The following is a 21783-nucleotide window of genomic DNA, read 5'->3' as shown; positions in this document are numbered from 1 at the left end:
AAACAAACCCTAAATGCATGTGCTACCTTGTGCATCTGGCTTTACATGGGTACTGGGGAGTCAAACCTGGGTCCTTTGGCTTTGCAGGCAAGCACCTTAACCACTAAGCAATCTCTCCAGCCCTATCTCTTTGTTTTGTGGTGTGGAGAAAGTAAGCAGCAATGGTAGAGGCCAGACTCCCTGGTTGAATTTCTTTTTATTCCCATGTTCCCATGTTCCTCCCTCCTTTCACAGCCTTACTGCCCAGGACAGGGAGATGTCTTCCTTTAAGCTGTTTGAGAAACCAGGGAACACACCTTGGGCTGGAGAGTCAGGGTGGAGAGTGTTAGAATGGGTTAGTGGCTTGACCTAAATCCTGGTTAAGAAGGAAACTAGTATTATCCACAGTGTGAGGCAGAGAAAGCACTTGTCTCCCAGGCAGTCCTGAGGACCAGGCTCCTGGGCAAAAGGGCAAAGAATCTGGACCAATGCTGTCTTCCTGGAGCAAGATGCCAGCTTTGGGGTTTTGGGAGCTGAGGCAGGTGCTGTAGTCTTTCCCCAATGAGGAGATAAAGGGACATACCACGGAGGATAGTACTCCCCACTGAGGTAGAAGGGGGCTCAAGCCTAGGGGGCCAAGGGGAATAGTCAGCCAGAAACTTAATTACCCCCTAACAAGGGGTGGGGCCCTGGGGGATCCTGGAGTTCTTCTGTGCCATTCTCCCCATTGAAAACATATCAGATGCCTTAGGGAGGCTCCCTGACTTTCTATAGGTCCTATAACACCCCCCTCAATTTTACCATTGTGAAGCATGTATTTTACCAGTGAGATAAGAATTTAAAAGGCTACTTGAGGGCTAAGGGATGTAACTCAGTAGTAGACTATTTGTCTAGTATGGGAAAGACCCTAGGTTTGATTCCAGCATTGTAAAGGGGGGAAAGCTATTTTGGAAGTCAGGCGTGGTGGTGCATGCCTTTAATCCCAGTACTTGGGAGGCAGAGGTAGGAGGATTGCCATGAGTTTGAGGCCAGCTTTGAGACTACACAGTGAATCCCAGGTCAGCCTGGGCTAGAGCAAGGCCCTACCCTGGGGGAGGGGAGCTATTTTTGGGTACGAATTCTTCCCAGAGGAAATCAGGGAGTCAGTGCGCCCCCATAAAAACTAGGGAACCTCAGCGTGGTGTGGTGGCACATGCCTTTAATCCCAGAACTCAGGAGGCAGAGGTAGGAGGACCACGGTGAGTTCAAGGCCACTCTGAGACTACACAGTGAATTCCAGATCAGCCTGAGCTAGAGTGAGACCCTACCTGGGGTGTGGGGGACAAAACAAACAAACAAAAAACCCACCAGGGAGCCTCTATTATTGGACAGAGATAGGTGCTCATACTTACTTCTGGTCCCCTCCCTTCCCTATAAAATTCTTCTCTGCCTGTCCCTTACAAATTGGTCTGGGCATAGATCCTATCTCCAAATTCAAGAGGTGAGGAAGTTTGTGTGTGGGTCCTGTGGGCTCAAGTCCTGCCTATTTAGCATTCTTCTATCTTCATTAGGGAGAGGGTCATCAGTGGAGGTTTCGGCTCAGGTCTGGGTGGAGTGAGAGGGCCTGGTGAGCAGGACAGTAGAACCACAGTCAGAATCCAGATCCAGGATGGTGGGGGGGGCTGTGGCCTGGGTGCTTGGTCCCAGTTGGTGCTCTCGAAGACTCTGGAGGTAACTCTGAAGGTGTATAGGGTAAAGAGAGTGGAAGGAGGGTTCTGGGTCACAGCTCCTTATCTATCTTGGCCATCCCAATATGCCCTCTATCCCATCCCCTCAGGGTGCCCCATCCCCTCAGGGTGCCCCATTCCTTCACTCACTGGAGCCAGATTGTCAGCAGGGCTCCTGAGATTGAGGGGGAGTTGGCTCCGATAGCTGCCCTCACAAAGTGCCACTCCAGAGGGGGTCCGATGCCACTTGGCCTCTTGCTGATGAATCCGCAGGAGTTGGAGATGCCTTCGCTGGTGGCTCAAGACCACTGCTTGGGAAGAGGCAATTCAGATGCAAGAAGGCCTCTTTAAGACCTGAATACCACCCCAAACACACTCACACTCTATAGAAACCCATCTGGCTTTCCCGGTGTAGATCTCTCAAGCCTCAACTTTCCTTCAGCTATTGGAATTCTACTCTTCCTAAATTTTTTTTCTTTGATATAGGGTCTCACTCTAGCCCAGGATGACCTGGAATTCACTATGTAGTCTCAGGGTGGCCTCAAACTCATTGAGATCCTCCTTCTTCTGCTTCCTGAGTGCTGGGATTAAAGATGTGCACTACCACACCTGGCTAATTATATAGCTAGTTTCTTTGAGGTAGCATCTCACTTTAGCTCAGGTTGACCTGGAACTCACTCTATAGTCTCAGGCTGGCCTTTAACTCATAGAGATCCTCTTACCTCAGCCTCTGAGTGCCCGAATTAAAGTCCCCTTGCATTTTTTGGGGATTCTCCTGACCTCTGACAAGAGTCCCAAGAAAATCCTCCCTGCATTCTTGGGATTTTTCTTCTTATTCTCACACAGACGTCCTTTGGCTACTTGAATTCTAACTTTCCTTCAATGCTTTGTCTTGTTTGCCTTGGCATATCCCCCCTGACCAAAGTGTGTCTTTCCCCTACTCCTCCTCCAGGGTAGGAACCAGGGACAGTAGTAGATTCAGGTTGGCTGCTTTTGTACTGCAGCACTAACTCACCATTGGCGTGGCCTCCATGTTCCTCAGCTGTGAGCTTCCACTGGGTCAGGGCCCCAAGCGCCCCCAGAGCTGGCCAGGTCCCCAGTAAGACCCAGCTATACCAGCAAAGAGGAAGCAAGGCTGGAAGTGCTTGCAGGCGTTCACCTAGCCGAGTGCCCAGTGCCAGACCCTCCAGGAAGTAGTCCGCACAGGCCACCAGCACTGCAGCACCCAACAGGGCTGTGCCCAAGACTGTAAATGGACGCGGCCACCGAAGTGTGAGCAGGGCTCCCAGCAGTGCCAGCCCCATCAGCCCACCAGCTGGCACCCAGGCGGAAGGTGGTTGGTAGACAGGCTCAGTGCCCAGCAAGGTCCCGGCACCCAGGGTCAGACCTAGCAAGAGTCCAGTCAGGAAGAGCCCAACACTGCGAACAAGCATGGTGACGAGGCCGCAGAGGAGTCCAATACCCAGTGCGATGCCTGCGCTCACCTCCAGACTCAACTGTGTCTCCAGCACCCGCTCCTTGTGGCAAAGCAGAAAGATGACCAGTGCTCCTGACAGCAGGCCCGAGAGAAACATCACTGCCTTGAAGCAGCGGTAGCCTGGGAAGGGAGGCAGGAGGCACTGAGAGGCAGAAAGGGGGCTCTACAGGGATGGGTATAGCAAATTAGAACAGGATCAGAAGTTAGAAGCAACATACCAAGAGGACCTCAAGGCAAGGGGCAGAAAGGGAAAAGCCCAGGGAGGGAGGAAAGGGATTCAGGAATTCCATGGGGAGAAAATCTGGAGGTAAGACGAATACGTTGAGGAGAGTAAGTTTAAGACAATGTCTAGAGTCCCTAGCATGTCCAGTCTGTGTCCAAGAGAGCTGTGAATGTAGCCCAGTGCAAAATCACAAACTGGCTTAGAACATGGGATTTTTTTTGCTTTTTTTTTTTTGGGGGGTAACTCAATTGCATAGATTTTGAGCATGAACTTTGTAGATAACAGCATTGCATCACTTTTTTTTTTTGAGGTAGGGTTTCGCTCTAGGCCAGGCTGACCTGTAATTCACTATGGAGTCTCAGGCTGGCTTCTAACTCACAGGGATCCTCCTATCTTAGAATCCTGAGTTCTGGGATTAAAGGCATGTGTCACCATGCCTTGTATCACATTTTAAAAGGTTGGAAAAGCTGGGTGTGGTGACGCACACCTTTAATCCTAGCACTCGGGAGGCAGAGGTAGGAGGATCACTGTTAGTTTGAGGCCACCCTGAGACTCCATAGTAAATTCCAGGTCAGCCTGGCCTACAGCGAAACCCTACCTCAAAAAAAAAAAAAAAAAAAAAAAAGTTGGACATGGCCTGGTATTCCTTCTAGGGCTGGCATATAGGAAGAAATCACCACAGGTTGATTGGTGTTTCTTGGGAAAGATGAAATCTCGTGTGGATGATAGTTTGGAAATGGAGTTTTGAATTAGGAGGCAAGAGCAGCGCAAATGACAGATGCCAGGGGTGAGAACTGGAGGGCATGGGCAAGAAGCTGGCAAAGGCAATATGGGAAGCTGAAGGAGGGGGTGATGTGGTACAGGAGCAATGAGGAAAGCTGGTGTCATCTTGGAGGGTAACAGTGGTGGACGTCTGCCCCCCAGGACCTTGGCCCTTCCCTCACCGAAGCAGCAGTAGATGATTCCAAAGCAGCAGCAAAGGGCACACGCTAGGGCAGGTGCCAGTTCAAAGTTGTCCTGGGGTTCCAAGATGCATTTTGGATCTGGAGGCTCTGGGAGTTGTTGATTAAAGGGCCTTGGGTCAGATGTCACAGTTAGGGGCAACAAGGCTTTCTCCATGACTGAAGAGAAGGTGGTCAGAGGGGGAGGTTAAGGTCAGCTCCTCTTATCTATCCACGAACGTCTTGAGGGGGTTGGAAAACCTGCAAGAGGAGAAAGGGCTGGAATTCAGGCACCCATGAATCTTGAGGACTCTATACCTGTATTTCTTTTAAAGAATGGCCAAGTTCAGGACAGAGAATGACTCTGTTTGAGTAACTTTAGAAGCCTATAAGGATTTTGTAGAGGGGGAGCTTTGCTGCCCTCAGAAACAAGGATACTAAGTAAAACTTTGAAGGAATGGAAATCCCTTTGTCTCCTGTCTTTCCAAGGTGGAGGTGAAAGGAGTAGCTCCGGTCTGTGGCAGAAGGGGTGCATGGGCATTAATGGGACTGGGGCTAAAACCCCAGTTAATAAGAGATCTGGCCAGGCATGGTGGCGCACGCCTTTAATTCCAGCACTGGGGAGGCAGAGGTAGGAGGATTGCTGTGGGTTCGAGGCCACCCTGAGACTACATAGTGAATTCCAGGTCAGCCTGGACTAGAGTGAGACCCTACCTCAAAAACAAACACACGGGGGGGGGGGGGGGAGAAAGAGAGAGAAAGGGAGGGAGGGAGGGAGGGAGGAGAGAGGGGGAGGAGAGACGGAGAGGGAGAGAGAAATCTTTTCTCATTTGCAGTTGGGACTCAATACTACCCAACGGGACTGAACAGTGTGGGGTTAGTAGAGAGGGAAGAGGTAGGCAGAAGAGGAAAGAATGAGACATGGTAAGAACAAGGAATTAAGTAAAGACAATCACTCTCAGTCTGTGTGGATTTTGAAGCCTTGGCTTCATGCTGAGATGGAGTTGGGGAAATGGTCGTGCTGCTGCCAAAATCCAAATCCTGTGGCTCCACATAGACCAAGCAGGCACCTTGCTCACAGACATCACATCTCACTTGCTACTCCCTTCAGACATTTTTTCCCCCCCTACTCATTCTGTCACCAAGAGGTATCTGGACTGCCAATGGGATTTGATTTCGGATTCTGAAGGATCACCAAGGACAGGCTGCGAGGTACCGTGGGAGCGGGGTGGTTTGGATGCAGGCACTTCCCTTCGGCCGTCCTTTGGACATCAAGATCCTAATAGGCTCAAAGGTTGGCTTGGGAAATGCCTGAGACTCTTTTCAGTGACTTCAAAGTCTGGACCCTAAATCAGGAGAGGTTGGGGAGGGTGTTAACTACTCACCACCCTGCCATGCTGAGGAGCGGAGGGAGGTGGAAGTGCTTCCCTAGAACCCCAGCTGTCTCCCAGCCCGGAGGTCCTAGGCGCGGGGTGGCTGTCGGCCGTGGGCACCCCAGGACCACTCTGAGCGCTGCTTCCTAAACTTGCAAGTCGCAGCCTAGGCTCTGCGAGCTAAACGTAACTAGGTTTGCAGAGGGAGGAAGAGGACAGGGTGTGTGTATGGGGAGGGGGATGACATCACGGGGCGGGTCCCTTCAATCTTTACCCCGCGTGTGTGTGTGCGTGGGGGACCCAGATTGCCCACTACTCTAGCCCAGGACCAGAGACCTTCCCCAATCACAGCATGGGAGGATGTTAAGGGCACATAAGAAGTAAAAGGAAATGTTGTTGAATGCCTAGGCGAAGAATCAACAGCTTGAACGCTCAGAGCCCCAACTGGGGTCCCAGCGCCCCCCTGGCTCCTATTTGGTTTCTTCCACTTCCCAGAGAATGGGAGTATTGTCTCCGGCCGGAACGGGTGGTCGGGACCTGGGACGCAGAGAGGGGGCTTTGCTGGTGTGGGCGTCCTGGGTGAAAACAACCTGCCCAGCGTGACCGGGTCTGGCAGGGGCGCCGGCTGAACTGTAAGGCCGACAAGCGTGTGCAGAGCAGCGGCCGGCGGGGCCGGCGTGGGGGCGGGACGCGCGGCTGGCTATGCAAATGAGATGCAAAGTAGCACGCAGATGAGCGCCGCGCTCCGTGGCCGAGGCCTGCGGTCCTGAGCGCTGCCGGGCCTCGCTCCCGGACTGGGCCTGGGAGCCGCCCCGAGGGTCGGCGGCGAGGGCCCTGCAGTTCGACGGGCAGCTCGGCGGCAGGCTCAGGCCAGAGTTGGGGGGCGGGGGGAGGGCAAGGAGCGCCGCGCTGTGGGTCAGGGCGGGGGCTAGCCGGGGACACCCTCTTCTACGGCCCAGTTCCCACTTATGCAGGGGCTGCGGGCCCACCGCCGCCAGCTGGCCCCTCTGCATGCCCCGGTTTGGTCTGCAAGGAAAACACATTTATTTAAGTGCGGCTCGGTGGTCGTCCTTCATCTCCCAGTTTCGTCCAAGCCAAGAAATACAGGCAGAGCAACTCGGAGAGTTCGCCCTCGGCTCCCAGGCCCGGCTGCAGAGCCCGCTCGCCACGCGGCCAGCAGCGCGACCCGCGCGCGCGGCGAGCTCCCTGCGAGGATGGCCGCGGAGGGTCCTTTAAGGGGCGTGGCCGGGACGCTAGGGCCGCCTCCCGCAATCTGACTCCGCAGCTGGCCGCGCCGGCCAGCGCCTCAGCCAACCGCTTCACCTTCCCCTTCCCGTCTTTTCCCTGGTGACCCCGGAAGTGGAAGTGAGCGCAGGTCGGCGGCCGCGGAGGGGACCGAAGGAGGAAGCGGAGCGGGAGCGGGAGGCGGAGCCGGGGGAGCTGCTCTCGTAGCTCCCCCTGGCCTCAGGCCCAGCTGCTCGAGGGGAGGAGTTTCCGCCGCGGCTCGGTACATTGCCTTCACCGCGTCTGCCCAGCCGGTGGGTTCCCCGGTGGTCTTTCTCCAGAGCAGCCCTATGCTCCGCCCCCAGCCTTTCCTTTAGAGCTGCACGGTCCCCACCCTTTTCTGACAGCCTGCGGCCTCCTCCTTTCCGGGCCGCCTGGTCCTTTTTTCTAAGAGTAACCCCCAGGCCCCACCCTTTGCGGCACCTCCCCTTGATCGATGATTTTACCTTCGTGGGGGGGGGGGGATAAGATTTCGAGGGTGGAGGTTTAAGCAGGATTGTACTTAGTCTAATTATGGCTTCTGTTTAGGGTTAGCGAATGTCCCAAAAGTACTTGTGCTTAGGGTGGGTGGGGGAGAGCTTACCTTCACTATGTCCTCAGTTTAACATGGTTTTACTCCTCTCTCGGTTTTATCATTGATACCTTTGTTACAGGCATCAGATCTTACCGTGATGGCTGTGACCTAAAATCCTCAGGAAGCCCCCGGGGTCATGGCCCAGAAGCACCCCGGAGAAGGAGGGTTATGTGGAGCTCACCACAGCGGTGGTGCTTTCTTCAGGACATCTGGACCCTCTGTGGACCCTGAAATACTTTCATTCTCAGGACTCAGGGACTCAGCAGGGACTGCTCCCAATGGTACCGGCTGCCTCACAGAGGCACTCCGGTCCTAAGTACACACAGCCCCCAAACCCAGCCCACTGGTCGGATCCAAGCCATGGTCCCCCAAGGGGTCCAGGACCACCTAGAGAAGAAGACCCTGAACAGAGTGAGGCGTCTTCAGAAGAGGGATCAGGAGGGGACCAGGAACTCTCAAGAGAACGAGGCTGGGTACCAAGAGGATGGGAACCCTTGTTTTTCCATTCCATCTGCTTGTAACTGCCAGGGAACTCCTGGACTCCCTGAAGGGCCTTACTCTGAGGGAGGAGATGGCTCTTCTAGCAACTTTTGCCACCACTGTACCTCTCCAACCTTGGTGGAAGATGAAGAGTTGGAAGAAGAGTATGATGATGATGAACCTCTTAAATTCCCCAATGATTTTTCACGTGTGCCCAGTGGAAAGAAACTCCCACCCCGGAGGCAGAGGCACCGGTTTCTGACCAAGGAGGATACTCGGGAAGGTGGACGAAGAGATCCCAGGTCCCCTGGTCGACATCGTCTGGGCCGGAAACGAAGTCAAGCTGATAAGCGCAGAGGCCTGGGATTGTGGGGGGCAGAGGAGCTATGTCAGCTTGGACAGGCAGGCTTCTGGTGGCTGATTGAACTGCTGGTGTTGGTGGGGGAGTATGTGGAAATGTGTGGCCATCTCATTTATGCATGCAGGCAGCTGAAAGGCAGTGATCTGGACCTTTTTCGAGTCTGGGTGGGAGTCTGGGCAGGGAGACTGAGGGGCTGGGGACATGTGGTGTTCCAGTGTCTCAGTCAGGGGTTTTCTTGTGGGGCAGGACTGTTCACCCGTTTTCTTAGGCTGCTGGGTGCTTTCCTGCTCCTGGCTCTTGCCCTCTTTTTGGGTTGTCTGCAGTTGGGCTGGCGGTTTGTGGTGGGACTGGGTGACTGGTTAGGCTGGAGGGATAAGGTCACTTGGCTCTTCTCTTGGCTGGACTCTCCAGCCTTGCAGCGTTGCTTGACTCTGCTGAGAGAGAGCAGGCCATGGAAGCAGCTGGTAAGATTAGTTCACTGGACTTGGCTGGAATTGCCTTGGGTCAAGCAGAGGGCTGATAGACAGGGTAATGCACCTGTGGCTAGTGGACGCTACTGCCAGCCGGAAGAGGAAGTGGTTCGACTTTTGACCATGGCTGGTGTTCCTGAAGATGAACTAAACCCTTTCCATGTGCTGGGGGTTGAAACCACAGCATCAGATCTTGAACTAAAGAAGGCCTATAGGCAGCTGGCAGTGATGGTGAGTACCCTTCACCTTTGCCCTTCGTCTTTGTTCTGATATTTTATTTTTCATTCTAATTATAGGGAGAGTAGAATATAATGTAAGGCAGAGCAGAAGGCAAACTTGAAGCTAAAGGATTATTATTATTTTGCAGGTTTTTTTTATGAGAGGGAGAGAATTGGTGTGCCAGGGCATCCAGCCACTGCAATAGAATGTCAGACATGTGCATTTCCAGATGCGTGCACCACCTTGTGTGCATGTGCAGCCTAGCCTGCTGTGCATCTGGATTACTGGGACCTGGAGAGCTGAACATACATGGGTCCTTAGGCTTCGCAGGCAAGCACCTAAACCGCTAAGTCATCTCTCCAGCCTGATTTTTTTTTTTTTTTTGAGATAGGGTCTTACTCTAGTCCAGGCTGACCCGATATTTACTGTCATCTTAGGCTGGCCTTGAATTCATGGCAGTCCTCCTATCTCTGCCTCTTGAGTGCTGGGATTAAAGGCATGTGCCACCATGCCTGGCTTATTATTTATTTATTTACTTATTTATTGGTTTTCCGAGGTAGGGTCTCACTTTAGCTCAGGCTGACCTGGAATTCACTATGTACTCTCAGAGTGGCCTCATACTCATGGTGACCCTCCTATTTCTGCTTCCTGAGTGCTGGAATTATAGGCATGTGCCACCATGCCCAGCTTATTATTATTATTTTTATAGAGACAGGGTCTCACTATGTAGCCTGGGCTGGCTTGGAACTTCCACCTCCAAGTGCTGGAACTACAGGCATGTGCCATCATGCCTAGCAAAGGATAATGTGTCTAGGAAAGAATCATAAAGACTTTGCTGTCTCAGTGGGGTCTAACCTTCCATTTCAACTCTTTTGTCATGTTTAATATTTTATTTTTAAAAACTTATTTATTTTAGGGTCTGGAGAGATGGCTTAGCAGTTAAGGCACTTGCCTGCGAAGCCAGAGGACCCAGGTTGGATTCCCTAGGACCCACGTAAGCCAGATGCACAAGGGGCATATGCATCTGGAGTTTGTTTGCAGTGGCTGGAGGCCCTGGCTTGCCCATTCTTTCTCTGTCTCTCTTCTCTCTCCCTCTGCTTGCAAATAAATAAATAAAATTTAAAAATTATTTATTTTATTTATCTGAGCGAGAGAGAAAGAAACAGATAGAGAATGAGTGTTTGTTGATAGAGGATCTGGTTGTTATAGTAACTGCTCTTGCATACTTACTTGGGGCTGTTTTTGATTGAATGTGTACAGTGTTTAGTTAACTTTTAGAATCTACCTGTATTTTATTCCACTCAGCCTACTTGAATACTCCCATAGCAGGGAAACTCAACCCCTAGAAACACCTTTGTAGATACTCTGAGAGTCTTAAGATCCACACCTGACACCTTAAGCTCCTACCCTGAAAATATATAACATCAAATCAATTGATACAGCTAAGAATACCCAGCTAGCTAGAAAATCCAAGCATTAACTTAATCCAATATGCAAAAATATATACATTATAACACAAGAAACACTAAAAAGCAAGACTATCTAAATCCACCTAAAAGTATTAATGCATCAGAAATGACCTCCAGTGAGAACGAGTTAGAGGAAATACTTGAGAAAGATTTCAAAAGAATGATTGTAAATATTTTCAAAGAGGTCAAAGAACAAATCAAAGGAATCAAAGAAGAAATCAAAGAGGAAATCAAAGAAGATGCAGGACACCAATTTAATGAAATAAAGAAGGCAATACAAGACATAAATAAGGAAATAGAAATAATAAAACCCAGTCAGAATTACTAGCAATGAAGAACACAGTTAATAAAATAAAAAGCTCTGTAGAAAATCTCACTAGTAGAATGGATGAAGGAGAGGACAGAATATCTAAGCTAGAAGACCAGGTAACAGATCTAATACAGTCCAACAAAGAGAAAGACAAACTTATAGAAAAGTATGAGTGGGAATTTCAAGATATTTGGGACACTATGAAAAGATCCAATATAAGAATTCAGGGCATAGTAGAAGGAGAAGAACTCCACTCCAAAGGCATAGTAGGCGTCTTCAACAAAATCACAGAAGAAAATTTCCCCCAAATTGGGAAAGAGGTGCCAGTGCAGATACAGGAAGCCTTTAGAATCCCAGCCAGACAAAACCTGGAAAGAACCTCTCTTCGCCATATTATAATCAAACTTGCAAACACACAAACCAAAGGAAAAATATTGAAAGCAGTTAGAGAGAAAAATCAAGTTACCTACAAGGGCAAGCCCATCAGAATTACAGCAGATTATTCAACACAAACTTTAAAAGCCAGAAGGGCTTGGAGTGATATATTCCAAGTTCTTAAAGATAACAACTGTCAACCAAGGTTACCTCATCCTGCAAAGCTATCCATTCAAATAGACGGAGAAATAAGGACATTCCATGACAAAAGCAGGTTAAAGGAATATTTGAAGACAAAACCAGCTCTACAGAAAATACTTGATAGAATCCTCCATGCTGAAGAAAAGGAAAAGCACACATATAAGGAACCTAGAAAAAACAAGCAATACTCAAATGCTAGTTAACACAAGAGAGCACAGGTAGAACCGGAACCACACAAAAAAAACGGCAAACATAAATACACACCTTTTTTTTTTATTTTTATTTTTTCACACCTTTCAATAATATTTCTTAATATCAATGGCCTCAGTGCCCCAATAAAAAGACAGTTTTGCAGACTGGGTTAAAAAGCAGGATCCTACAACTTGTTGTCTCCAAGAAACTCACCTTTCTACAAAGGATAGACATTATCTTTTGTCATTTTAAAAAGTATCTTGTTTGCAAGGAGAGAGGGAGAGAAGTTGGTACACCAGTCTTTTGTCACTACAAACTCAAGATGCATGTGCCACTCTGCATCTAGCTCAATATGGGTAATGGGTAATTGAACTCACTGTCAGACTTTGCAAGCAGGCACCTTTTATCCCTGAGCCATCTCTCCAGCTCTCTTTTGTCATTAGAAAAAAATATATTTTTTTTTTCAAGGGGAGGGGCAGAATGGGTGCATCAGGGCCTCTTGGACTACAAACCAACTCCAGCTGCATGCACCACTTTGTGTTTCTGGCAGTAAATGGGTACTGGGATATTGAACCCAGACCAACCAGCTTTGCAAGCAAGTGTCTTTAACCATTGTCCCATCTCCCTGTTTTTGAACCTGCTAAAACAGGCATTGTTGAATTTACTCTCTCGAATAGCTAAATGAAGTCTCTTTAACTAAGATGGGAAAGGGACATAGTCAAAGTGTACGTTTGTTGTTCTCCCTAAGCTAAAGAGGTTTTTTATTTGAGATAAGAGTTCTTGCTGCCAGGCATAGTGGTTTGTACCTTTAATACTAACACTTAAGAGGTAGAGGTAGGAGGATCACTGTAAGTTTGAGGCTAGCTTGGGACAACAGAATGAGTTCTAGGTCAGTGTGGGCTAGAGTGATACACTATCTCAAAAAAATAAAAACAAAAACACGAGTCTTGCTCTGTAGCCCAGGCTTTCAAATTTCTGATCCTCTTACTGCTACTTCCTCCGGGATTGTAGATGTACATCACTGGATTCCTGGCAAGAGAGGTTTTTTTGTTTTTCGAGGTAGGGTCTTGCTGTAGCCCAGGCTGACCTGAAATTTATAATGCAGTCTCCGACTGGCCTCTAACAGAAATCCTCCTACCTCCTACCTGGGATTTAGGCATGTCCCACCATGTCTAGCCAAAGGAGAGACTTTTCTTGAGGTAGAGACTTGCTGTAGCCCAGGCTGACCTCGAACTCACTATGTAGTTTCAGGGTGGGATCCTCCTACTTTAGCCTCTAGAGTGCTGGGATTAAAGGCATGCACTGCCATGCCTAGCTTTTTTTGTTTCTTTGAGGTAGGGTCTCACTCTAGCCCAGCCTGATCTCGAATTCACTATGTAGTCTCAGGCTGGCCTTGATAGGTGATTCTTAAGAATATGAAAGTGAAAAAAGAAATATGAAAGTGGAGGAAAAGGGATGTGTGCATGTATGGTGGCTTGATTCAGGTGTCCCCCATAACCTTAGGTGTCCTGAATGCTAGGTTCCCAGCTGATGGAGATTTGGGAATTAACACCTCCTGGAGGCAGTATATTGTTGGAGGCAGGCTTATGGGTATTATAGCCAGTGTCTGGCTCATTCTCCTGTTCCTGTTGTCCACCTGAGGATGGCCAGGAGGTGATATTCACTCTCTGCTCATGCTATTGTTTTCCCTGTCATTGTGGAGCATCCCCTCGAGTCTGTAAGCTAACCCCCCCCCCCCAAAAAAAAAGCTGCCCTTGGTTGGGTGGTTTTTGCCAGCAATGCGAACCTGACTGCAACAGTAATGTTGGTACCAAGAAGTGGTATCATTTGCTGCTAGACACCTGACTGTGTGGCTTGGGCCTTGAGCTGATTTCAAGAGCAGTGTGGAAGGATTTGAAACCTTGGCCTAAGAGATGCCTTGCAGTGCTGGAAGTACAGCTTGATGGACTATTCTGGTCAGAGTTGAAAGACCTGAATGCAGTAAGAACTAAGGACTGTAAGGTTTGGCTTATGAGGGTGAGAAATAGCTTTGCCTGGATTGGGCATGAAACAGTTTGTGTGAGAGGCTTGTTATGCCTGTGTCCTGAGAAGTTGTGCAGGGTTGCATTGTGTAGTGTGTGTGCAGGGGATATGGGCTGAAATTTCTACCTGTTTAGCTCAATTATATGAGAGATTACAACCTTTGAGATTGAGCCAGTTGGTATGCATTGTAACACAAAGAATACAGTCTTTTGAAGGGGCCTGAATGTTCAAGGAGTATCTTCTTCAAAGTCTGCTTTATTCTCCCCTAGATTAACAAATTGGCACTCTACCTGGTATTGTGAAGTATAAGGAATGCAGGAAAGAGAGGGTCATTGAGTTTGCAATGCAGTCTTGTGTTTTAGAAATGGCCATGGGCATTATGAAGCAGGATGCCTGCATGGAGACCTATTGGAGCGGTCAGGATAAACCATGGGTTGCAGTGGAGACCCAGTGGAGATGCCAGGACCATGAGATGCTGCTAAGCAGTGCTGCCAGCCCCAGATGAAGTTTTCCAGGATTGTGAGTAGCGTAGCTGAGGGACAGAATTGGAACTTCAGAGACTTGTTACTGACTACAGTTTTTGGACTTAGAATTAGAGTTTGATGTTTGCCCTGTTTAAATCTTATATTGGTTGAATATTTCTTTGCTATGCCAGTGCTATCTTTTGCAGTATGAATGTTTATTCTGTGCCATGATGGTGTTTTTGGTATTATGGCTCAGTTAAGACATTGTATTATGGGGATGTTTGAACATCATTAGGGTTGGTAAAAAGATACGGGGACTTTTTTTTTTCTTTTCTTCAAGGTAGGGCTTCACTCTAGCCCATCATTTTGTAGTCTCAGTGTGGCCTTGAACTCACAGCAATGAGCAATGTGAACTCACAGTGATGAGCACGTTTCTCTGTAGTAAAGTGTGGTGGAGTTCTTTGGGAATATGCCTAGTGGTATATCTGGGTCATATGGTATTCTATTTTTAGCTTTTTGAGTAACCTTCACACTGCTTTCCATAGCACACTCCCACCAACAGTGAATATTGGCTCCTTTTTCCCTACACATCCTCACCAGCCATTTGTTTTCTTGATGAAAGCTACTCACTCTAGAGCCATATTTAGTGCAACATACTTCATATGTATTCTAATTTAATCCTCAGCAATCCATGGCAAATAAAAATATTCCAGGCCATAGAATATTAAGTGTAGCTGATGCCCTAATAAAATGATAGTTAGGACTTCCTTCCCAGACCTGTCTGCAGAGTAATCATTAAACTCTATTGATTCTCCAAAAGGGTAATGAAAGAGAACTGTTTGATATGGGAATAGACCCAATATGGAGGAGGGCTAGAATGGCTTTGTGAAGAAATTTCTGTGTTTTGGTAGGTTCATCCTGATAAAAATCATCATCCTCGGGCTGAAGAGGCCTTCAAGGTTTTGCACGCAGCTTGGGACATTGTCAGCAATCCTGAAAGGCGAAAGGAATATGAGATGTGAGTTGGAAATGGGAGATTGTCAGGTGAGATAGATGAAATATCTTTAGTAGCAGACTTTAGACCTGTTGTCTTTCTAGTCAGTCCGGGGGCTCAAGAGGTAAACAGATCTCTATTTCTGTGTCTTGTCTTTCCCTTAATACTCCCTACTCCCTAATTTACAAAACCTATTTTCTTTTAGGAAACGAATGGCAGAGAATGAACTGAGCCGGTCAGTGAATGAGTTTTTGTCCAAGCTGCAAGATGACCTCAAGGAGGCAATGAATACTATGATGTGTAGCCGATGTCAAGGAAAGCATAGGTATGAAATAGGACAGGAGTAGGTTAGCCACGTGTCAGGAACTGGGTTAAAAAAAACCTTGTCAGTGTTATTGGTAATCGTGGGCTACAGATGATAATCATGGGGCTTCTACTCTTGCCATACCATAAAGAGACTAAGGATTTAAACTGCTGATGCAAAAATACAGCTCTTATAAACAGGGTGTGATGACACATGCCTTTAATCCCAGCGTTCAGGGTATAGGCAAAATGATCAAAAGTTCAAGATCAGCTGGGCATGGTGGCAAACACCTTTAATCCCAGCACTTGGGAGGTAGAGGTAGGAGGATCTTCGTGAGTTCAAGGCCACCCTGAGAGTACAGAGTGAATTCCAGGTCAGCCTGAGCTAGAATGAGACCCTACCTCAAAAAACTACACACACACATTCAAGATCATCCTTGGCTACACATTGAATTTGAGGTTAGGATGGGCCATATGAGTGTCTCACTTCAAAAGGAATGAGCCTGGTGTAGTGGCACACATCTTTAATCCCAATACTTGTGATGTATAACAGACCACTAACTTCTACCAACCCAAAAACTAAGAATGTCATCAGATAACATTGGAGGTCTTCAACAGTTTTCCTTGCTTTGCTATAACTCACCCACCGGATGTTCCCACTAATGTATTTTAAAAGTGCTTTGATATCTTTGTTTTGTTCTGTAACTATAAAATCTTACTGGGGGTGCTGGATGTGTTGGCACACACCTTTAGTCTCGGCACTCAGAAGCAGAGGTAGGATTGCCGTTGAGTTAGGAGGATTGTTGTGAGTTCTAAGCTACCCTGAAACTACATAGTGAATTCTAGGTTAGACGGGACTAGAGTGAGACCATACCCTGAAAAACAAAACAAATAATAAATAAGTAAATAAGGCAAGAACTGGCCCAAAAAAGTTGTTCCCTGACCTCCACACACACGCCATGGCATATGAATGCTTGCAGTAAAATACATGCATACACACAAATAAGAAAGTTGAAAGCTGGGTGTGGAAGTATATTGTTACCCAGCACTGGAGTTTGAAGCAGGAGGATTACATTTTTGAGGCCAGCCTGGGCTATAGCGTAACCACACTTCAAATTAAAAGAAAGCGGTGGGCGGAATACATAGACGTAGTTAAATGTTTTGTCTTTACTTGGCAGTAATGATGCGACTACTAGCAATGCTGTAGGTATTCTTGACAAAGTATTAAGGAATTGCCCTTTTATTGTGTTGCAGGAGGTTTGAAATGGACAGGGAACCTAAGAGTGCTAGATACTGTGCTGAGTGTAACAGGCTGCATCCTGCTGAGGAAGGTGACTTTTGGGCAGAATCAAGTATGTTGGGCCTCAAGATTACCTACTTTGCACTAATGGGTGGAAAAGTTTATGATATCACAGGTACATTTCTGTGCTTTAGAAATATAGGCTAGTATTTCTTCATCTCATTTGTGCTAAAATGATGTTTTGGTTAATTACTTCTTCTGTTTGCAGAATGGGCTGGATGTCAGCGTGTGGGAATCTCACCAGATACCCATAGAGTTCCTTATCACATCTCATTTGGTTCTCGGGTGCCAGGCACCAGTGGTCGGCAGAGGTAGGTGGTACTTCCCTGGATTACTTACCCATTATTCCAGTTTTAAATATAGCTTCAGATGTCCTGCTGTTTGGGACTACTTTCTAGGAAGTTGGAGAACTGACTCAGTATATTTTAACCTTAGGTATCTCTTGTCTTTCTTCTTTTTTCTTCAGAGCCACCCCGGAAGCCCCTCCTGCTGATCTTCAGGATTTCTTGAGTCGAATCTTTCAAGTACCCCCAGGGCAAATGTCCAATGGGAACTTCTTTGCAGCTCCTCATCCTGGCCCTGGGGCCACTGCAGCCTCCAAGCCCAGTAGCACTGTACCCAAGGGAGAAGCCAAACCGAAGCGGAGGAAGAAAGTGAGGAGGCCCTTCCAACATTGACACCCCTTCTCTTCTTTCCTCAAATCAATGTCAGGGAGTCAAAAGGGCTGTGTACAGCACAGGATGGAGTTTGATTTGTTTATTTTTAAATATTTTAAAAAGGGAAAATTTAAATTCTTCTCTCAGTACCCATTGGAAATCCCTGAAGCACTCTCCCTCCTTTCCAGCACCCAGGAGCTGAATCTTGTCTTCTGACAATACCAAAGAAATAGGTAGGGGTGGCTAGAGTAAAGAACATAGGTCCTGGACCTAAGCTGGACAATAGATTCCTATGTGGTGTGGGAACTGGGTGTTCCCTAGGATCTGTATGCCTTTATCTTACCATTTGCTCCTAGAGCAAATGACACACACACCCCTTTTTAAACTGAGTGTATCTAATTTTAGCCCATTTCAGGGGTTGCCCCCTTATCCTGATATTCTAGCTAAAAGAATCAGAAAGCATGTAGCCCTAATTTTGGAGATGCAGAGTTCAGTGTGGAAACAGAACGTTTCCTCTGAATTTCACCTTATGGGTAAATTAATCTAATTTCAGGCTTGTTGCAAGGACGGCCAAAATTAATAATTTCTAAAAAGCAGACTCATGCCCTCTGTCCTTGGGTGAGGGGGAAGGATAGGAGGCTACTAGAAGCCCCCTTGTGATCCAAGGGTTTGTATTTTTTTAAGTTTGTTCATATTTGTATGTACATATCTATTTAAAGCCAGGGGATTATCTTTCTATAAATATATAACTGGCAAGTTATATCTTCCCTCTTGTCTTTGCCCATGCAGCTGGAGCCCATAACTGTTTGGGGTGGGGGTGGGGGATAGGGTTTTGCTATGTAGTGGTGGCTGGCCTGGAACTCACTATGTAGACCAAACTGGCCTTGTATTTGCCTCTAATTCCTGGATGCTTGGGTTACAGGTATGTGCCATCATGCCTGTCTTTAGAGTTTTTTTTCCCCTCATTTAAGAATCCTTTCCTACTGTTAGCTAATAGTGAAGGGCACTGCCTACTGGACTAAAGGAGAAGGGATAAGAAGTTGTTTAAAATTTGTACAGTTTAGTCATTATTCATACCTCCTTCCCAGCATTATGAGGATATTCAATCTCCCTATTCTTGCTTATCAAACATACAGCAAAACAAGGTAGTAGGGATTGAGGATATGGAAAAACATAATCACCAAACAAGCTGTCCAGACATGATGGCTTCTTGTTACAGAGGAGAGTAGCACAGCCCATACAACATCTACCTTTTCCTAATTCAGAGATTCTTAACTCTACCAGAGCTGGCTCAGAAGCCCCATTTTTCCAATTTCTTTTAGTCTTGGAGTTTGGGAAAGATGGTATGATTCTCAGGCTTCCAAGATACAAATAATAGTATGGAGAAGGTGAAAATGTTATAGCTCTTTGTTCCAGAGCCTTCTCTCAGTACCTGTGGAGGTCTCTTCAATCCATTCCTCAGTATTTGTTGATGCCAAAGAGACGAACCCCATGGAATTGGGGTAACTTAGGCAGCAGTACGCTGAGCAGTGAGGCAGTGTTGATGAGGAAATGAGCAGCATCATACTTGGTATAGAAGCTGGCTAGGAGGTAGCTAGGGAGAGAAAAGCAGGATGAGTAAGGTTGATGCTCCCAATACATATCCACACCTTTCAGCAACTCTTCTGCTTTGAATAAGCAGTTTTACTGCATGTAGTCCTTGCATATCTGAAAACCCCAGGTAACTCAACAATATTTACTTTATGGATGAGGATACAATTGCATAGTTCTTAGTGGAGATTACAAATCAGATTGTTGGCTAATTCGACTCAAGAAATCTCCAGTCCCCCCCACCTTTGTTTTCTGAAGTAAGACTTCACTGTAGCCCAGGCTGACCTGGAATTCACTATGTAATCTCAGGGTGGCTTAGAATTTGCAGTGATCTTCCTACCTCTGCCTCCCAGGTGCTGGGATTAAAGGTGTGTGCCACCATGCTCAGCAGCCTCTGAGTTTTAGAACAATTTTTTGCCCCCTTCCCCTCCCCATCTGCCTTTACTCACTTTTGGAACTGTAAAATCACTTGTAGTTGGAGTTTATCTCTTCTCAGTCCCTTCTCCCTTTCCCTGTTACCAAGGAGGCAGCAAGGAATGTTTGATTAAGTCTTTTACTTTTTACTATTCTCTGTAGGCTGTGGACTAGTATACACCATGTCAGTGAGTAGTCTGATCTTTTTTTAAAAAAAGATTTATTTTTATTTATTTATTTATTTATGAGAGAGAGACAGACAGAATGGGCACATCAGGGCTTCTAGCCACTGTAAACAAATTCCAGACGCATGTACCACCATGTATAGATGGCTTACATGGGACCTGGAGAATCAAACCTGGGTCCTTAGGCTTCACAGGCAAGTGCCTTAACTGCTAAGCCATCTCTCCAGCCCTAGTCTGATCTTTTTAAAAGCTTCTCCATGGGCATTTCCACTTGGCTCCTAGAGCCATTTCGGACAGCATCTCCCATACCCCACAGACTCACAGTACAATAGGTGAGATGCTCAGAAATTTGCGGGAAGAGGTAAACTGGAGTCCGTAGTCCATTTGCTCCCAGTGTGTCAAAAGCCGAGCCTTTCCTTGGTCAGAAGTCTCAAAGGGTGTCCCTTTCACAGTGTGTAGGAAGATATACATTGCCTAGGAAGAGGAAAAGGGTAGTATGAGGAGCAGAAAGTAGTTTATTTAAAATTTTTTTTTTTTAATTTATGAGAGAGAAAGAGGCAGATAGAGAATGGGCATGCCTCCTGCCACTGCATGTGCCACCTTGTGCATCTGGCTTACATGGGTCCTGGGGAATTGAACCTGGGTTCTTTGGCTTTGTAGGCAAGTGCTTTAACAGTTAAGCTATCTCTCTAGCCCATAATTAAAATTACATACATACATATACATGCAAGACAGCAAGTATGGGCGGGCCTCTTGCCACTGCAAATGAACTTCACATGCATGCACCACGTTATGCATCTGGTTTTACATGGGTACTGGAGAATCAAACCCAGGATGACAGGCTTTGCAAGCAAGTGCCTTTGACCGCTGAACCATCTCCCAGCCCCCAAAAGTAGTTCCTTAGCTCAAGAAACTGTACTGAAATGCCAAAAAGCAGACATAAATCCTCAAACAATGGGTGACTTTATGTTTTAGATTGGGACAGACCTGGGGTGGGTACAAGGATCTGTATGGTTTAGTGCTCACCAAGTTATGGATGACGTTGGTCAGGGTCCAGACAACAGGAATGCTGAAGAAGGGGATGCTGAGTAGAACCACATGCAGCAGTCCTACCAAGATGACGTAAGCCAGCCAGATGCCCCGACTGTTCATCACTCGAGTGTTGGGGTTTACTTCACTGTGTGCCACCCCAACATTCATCCTACCACAGTGAGGGGTCAGGGAGGAGTCCAACTCAGTTTTCTCAGAACCTTTGATTGCTCGTTTCCCACCTGCCTTCTGAAAAGTCTAAGTCCTCTGAACTCTTGGGAATGAAAGAATTTTCTTATCCTGCAGAAAGGAAAAACTTTAAAAGGCAAAAAGGTTGGGTATAGTGGCTCACACCCAACTGTAATCTGTAATCCCAGCATTTAGGAGGCTGAGGCAGGAGAACTGCCATGAATTAGAGGCCAACCTGGGCTACACAGATCCTGTATTAAAAAAAAAATGCAAGAGCCTTATTTATAAAGACATGGTAGTTTTTTCTCTGATCTTTAGACTTCAACTGTTTTATGAAGCAGTTGCCTTGGGAAGCCCATTTGCAGGATCAGAGGAAACAAGTGTCTAAGTACACTTTCTTGAAGTTAACAAGGAATCAGTCATAAAGAGGTCACACACACCCAGAGTTCCCCAAGAGCTGTGCAACCAGTCAAGGGACTACTACGGTGTGAGAGAGTAGAGCTACTTCTGGTCCCCACCTTTTTCTCGGGGTCTGGTCCAGCCTGCCTTCTCACCCTCTTGGTGTTTCAGAAGCCAGCAAACTCCAGTCCTCTGAAGCGTAGGGCGCTCTAAGAAGTGACCACAGTTTTTGAAATGGCTCCGAGACCGAGCCCTCGCCCTTCTAGGAGTGGGTCTTGAAAATCTAGCTGTAAAGCCTGCTTACCTGCTCTGAATTTCCCAACTCTCGTATCTAGCCGGCCTGTGCTCCTCCCCACGTCCCACTTTCGTACATAGGTTTCTTTCAAGGCTGTCTTCAGTGTTCCCCTCACGGTGATTAACCCGTCGCCCTTCCCGGCTGCTACCGTTTTCCCTCCGTAACCTTCCCCGAGCCCTACCTGCCAGCTCCAGGGTCCTGCCGCCCGCTCCCACACCTGCGGTCTCCAGGAAGTGGCCGCCTGCCACCCCCGTGTGCGCCTCCCCATTGGTGGAGCAGGATCGGCGCTGCCGCTAGTCATTGGCTGGT

The 21783-nt window shown here is 47.5% G+C and overlaps 3 protein-coding genes across 6 annotated transcripts; 1 reads left to right on the top strand and 2 right to left on the bottom strand.

Moving 5' to 3' along the window:
* Window positions 1-112: 112 nt before the first annotated feature.
* Window positions 113-5939, bottom strand: LOC101596172 (transmembrane protein 198-like). The gene is made up of 5 exons (XM_004649957.2): window positions 5712-5939; window positions 4330-4587; window positions 2701-3282; window positions 1836-1993; window positions 113-1695 (listed from the first exon to the last, which is right to left on the bottom strand). Exons 2-5 carry the CDS (start codon window positions 4502-4504, stop codon window positions 1558-1560), a joined length of 1053 nt encoding a protein of 350 aa, XP_004650014.1. The 5' UTR covers window positions 4505-4587; window positions 5712-5939; the 3' UTR covers window positions 113-1557.
* Window positions 5940-6254: 315 nt separating this feature from the next.
* On the top strand, window positions 6255-18133 carry Dnajc14 (DnaJ heat shock protein family (Hsp40) member C14). Its single transcript, XM_045153459.1, is given in 10 exon segments — window positions 6255-6331; window positions 7060-7237; window positions 7637-7858; window positions 7860-8014; window positions 8016-9099; window positions 15032-15138; window positions 15320-15439; window positions 16672-16832; window positions 16926-17028; window positions 17184-18133. Coding segments are annotated over 8 exon segments (2106 nt in total). The 5' UTR covers window positions 6255-6331; window positions 7060-7237; window positions 7637-7693; the 3' UTR covers window positions 17395-18133.
* Window positions 14427-21697, bottom strand: Ormdl2 (ORMDL sphingolipid biosynthesis regulator 2). Of its 4 annotated transcripts, none has more exons than XM_045153461.1 (5): window positions 21656-21697; window positions 20589-20891; window positions 19885-20036; window positions 18806-18967; window positions 14427-15113 (listed from the first exon to the last, which is right to left on the bottom strand). In XM_045153461.1, the coding sequence occupies exons 2-4, from the start codon at window positions 20760-20762 to the stop codon at window positions 18832-18834; spliced, it is 462 nt and encodes a 153-aa protein (XP_045009396.1). In that variant the 5' UTR covers window positions 20763-20891; window positions 21656-21697; the 3' UTR covers window positions 14427-15113; window positions 18806-18831. The 4 variants fall into 4 exon arrangements, with proteins under 4 accessions (XP_045009396.1, XP_045009397.1, XP_045009395.1 ...); XM_045153462.1 differs by having other exon boundaries at window positions 20589-20763; window positions 21656-21696; XM_045153460.1 differs by lacking the exon at window positions 21656-21697 and adding an exon at window positions 21299-21388.
* Between the last annotated feature and the right edge of the window lie 86 nt (window positions 21698-21783).

Source organism: Jaculus jaculus, chromosome 6, assembly GCF_020740685.1.
Source record: "Jaculus jaculus isolate mJacJac1 chromosome 6, mJacJac1.mat.Y.cur, whole genome shotgun sequence".
NCBI lineage: Eukaryota > Metazoa > Chordata > Mammalia > Rodentia > Dipodidae > Jaculus > Jaculus jaculus.
This window is presented reverse-complemented; position numbering and strand designations above follow the sequence as displayed.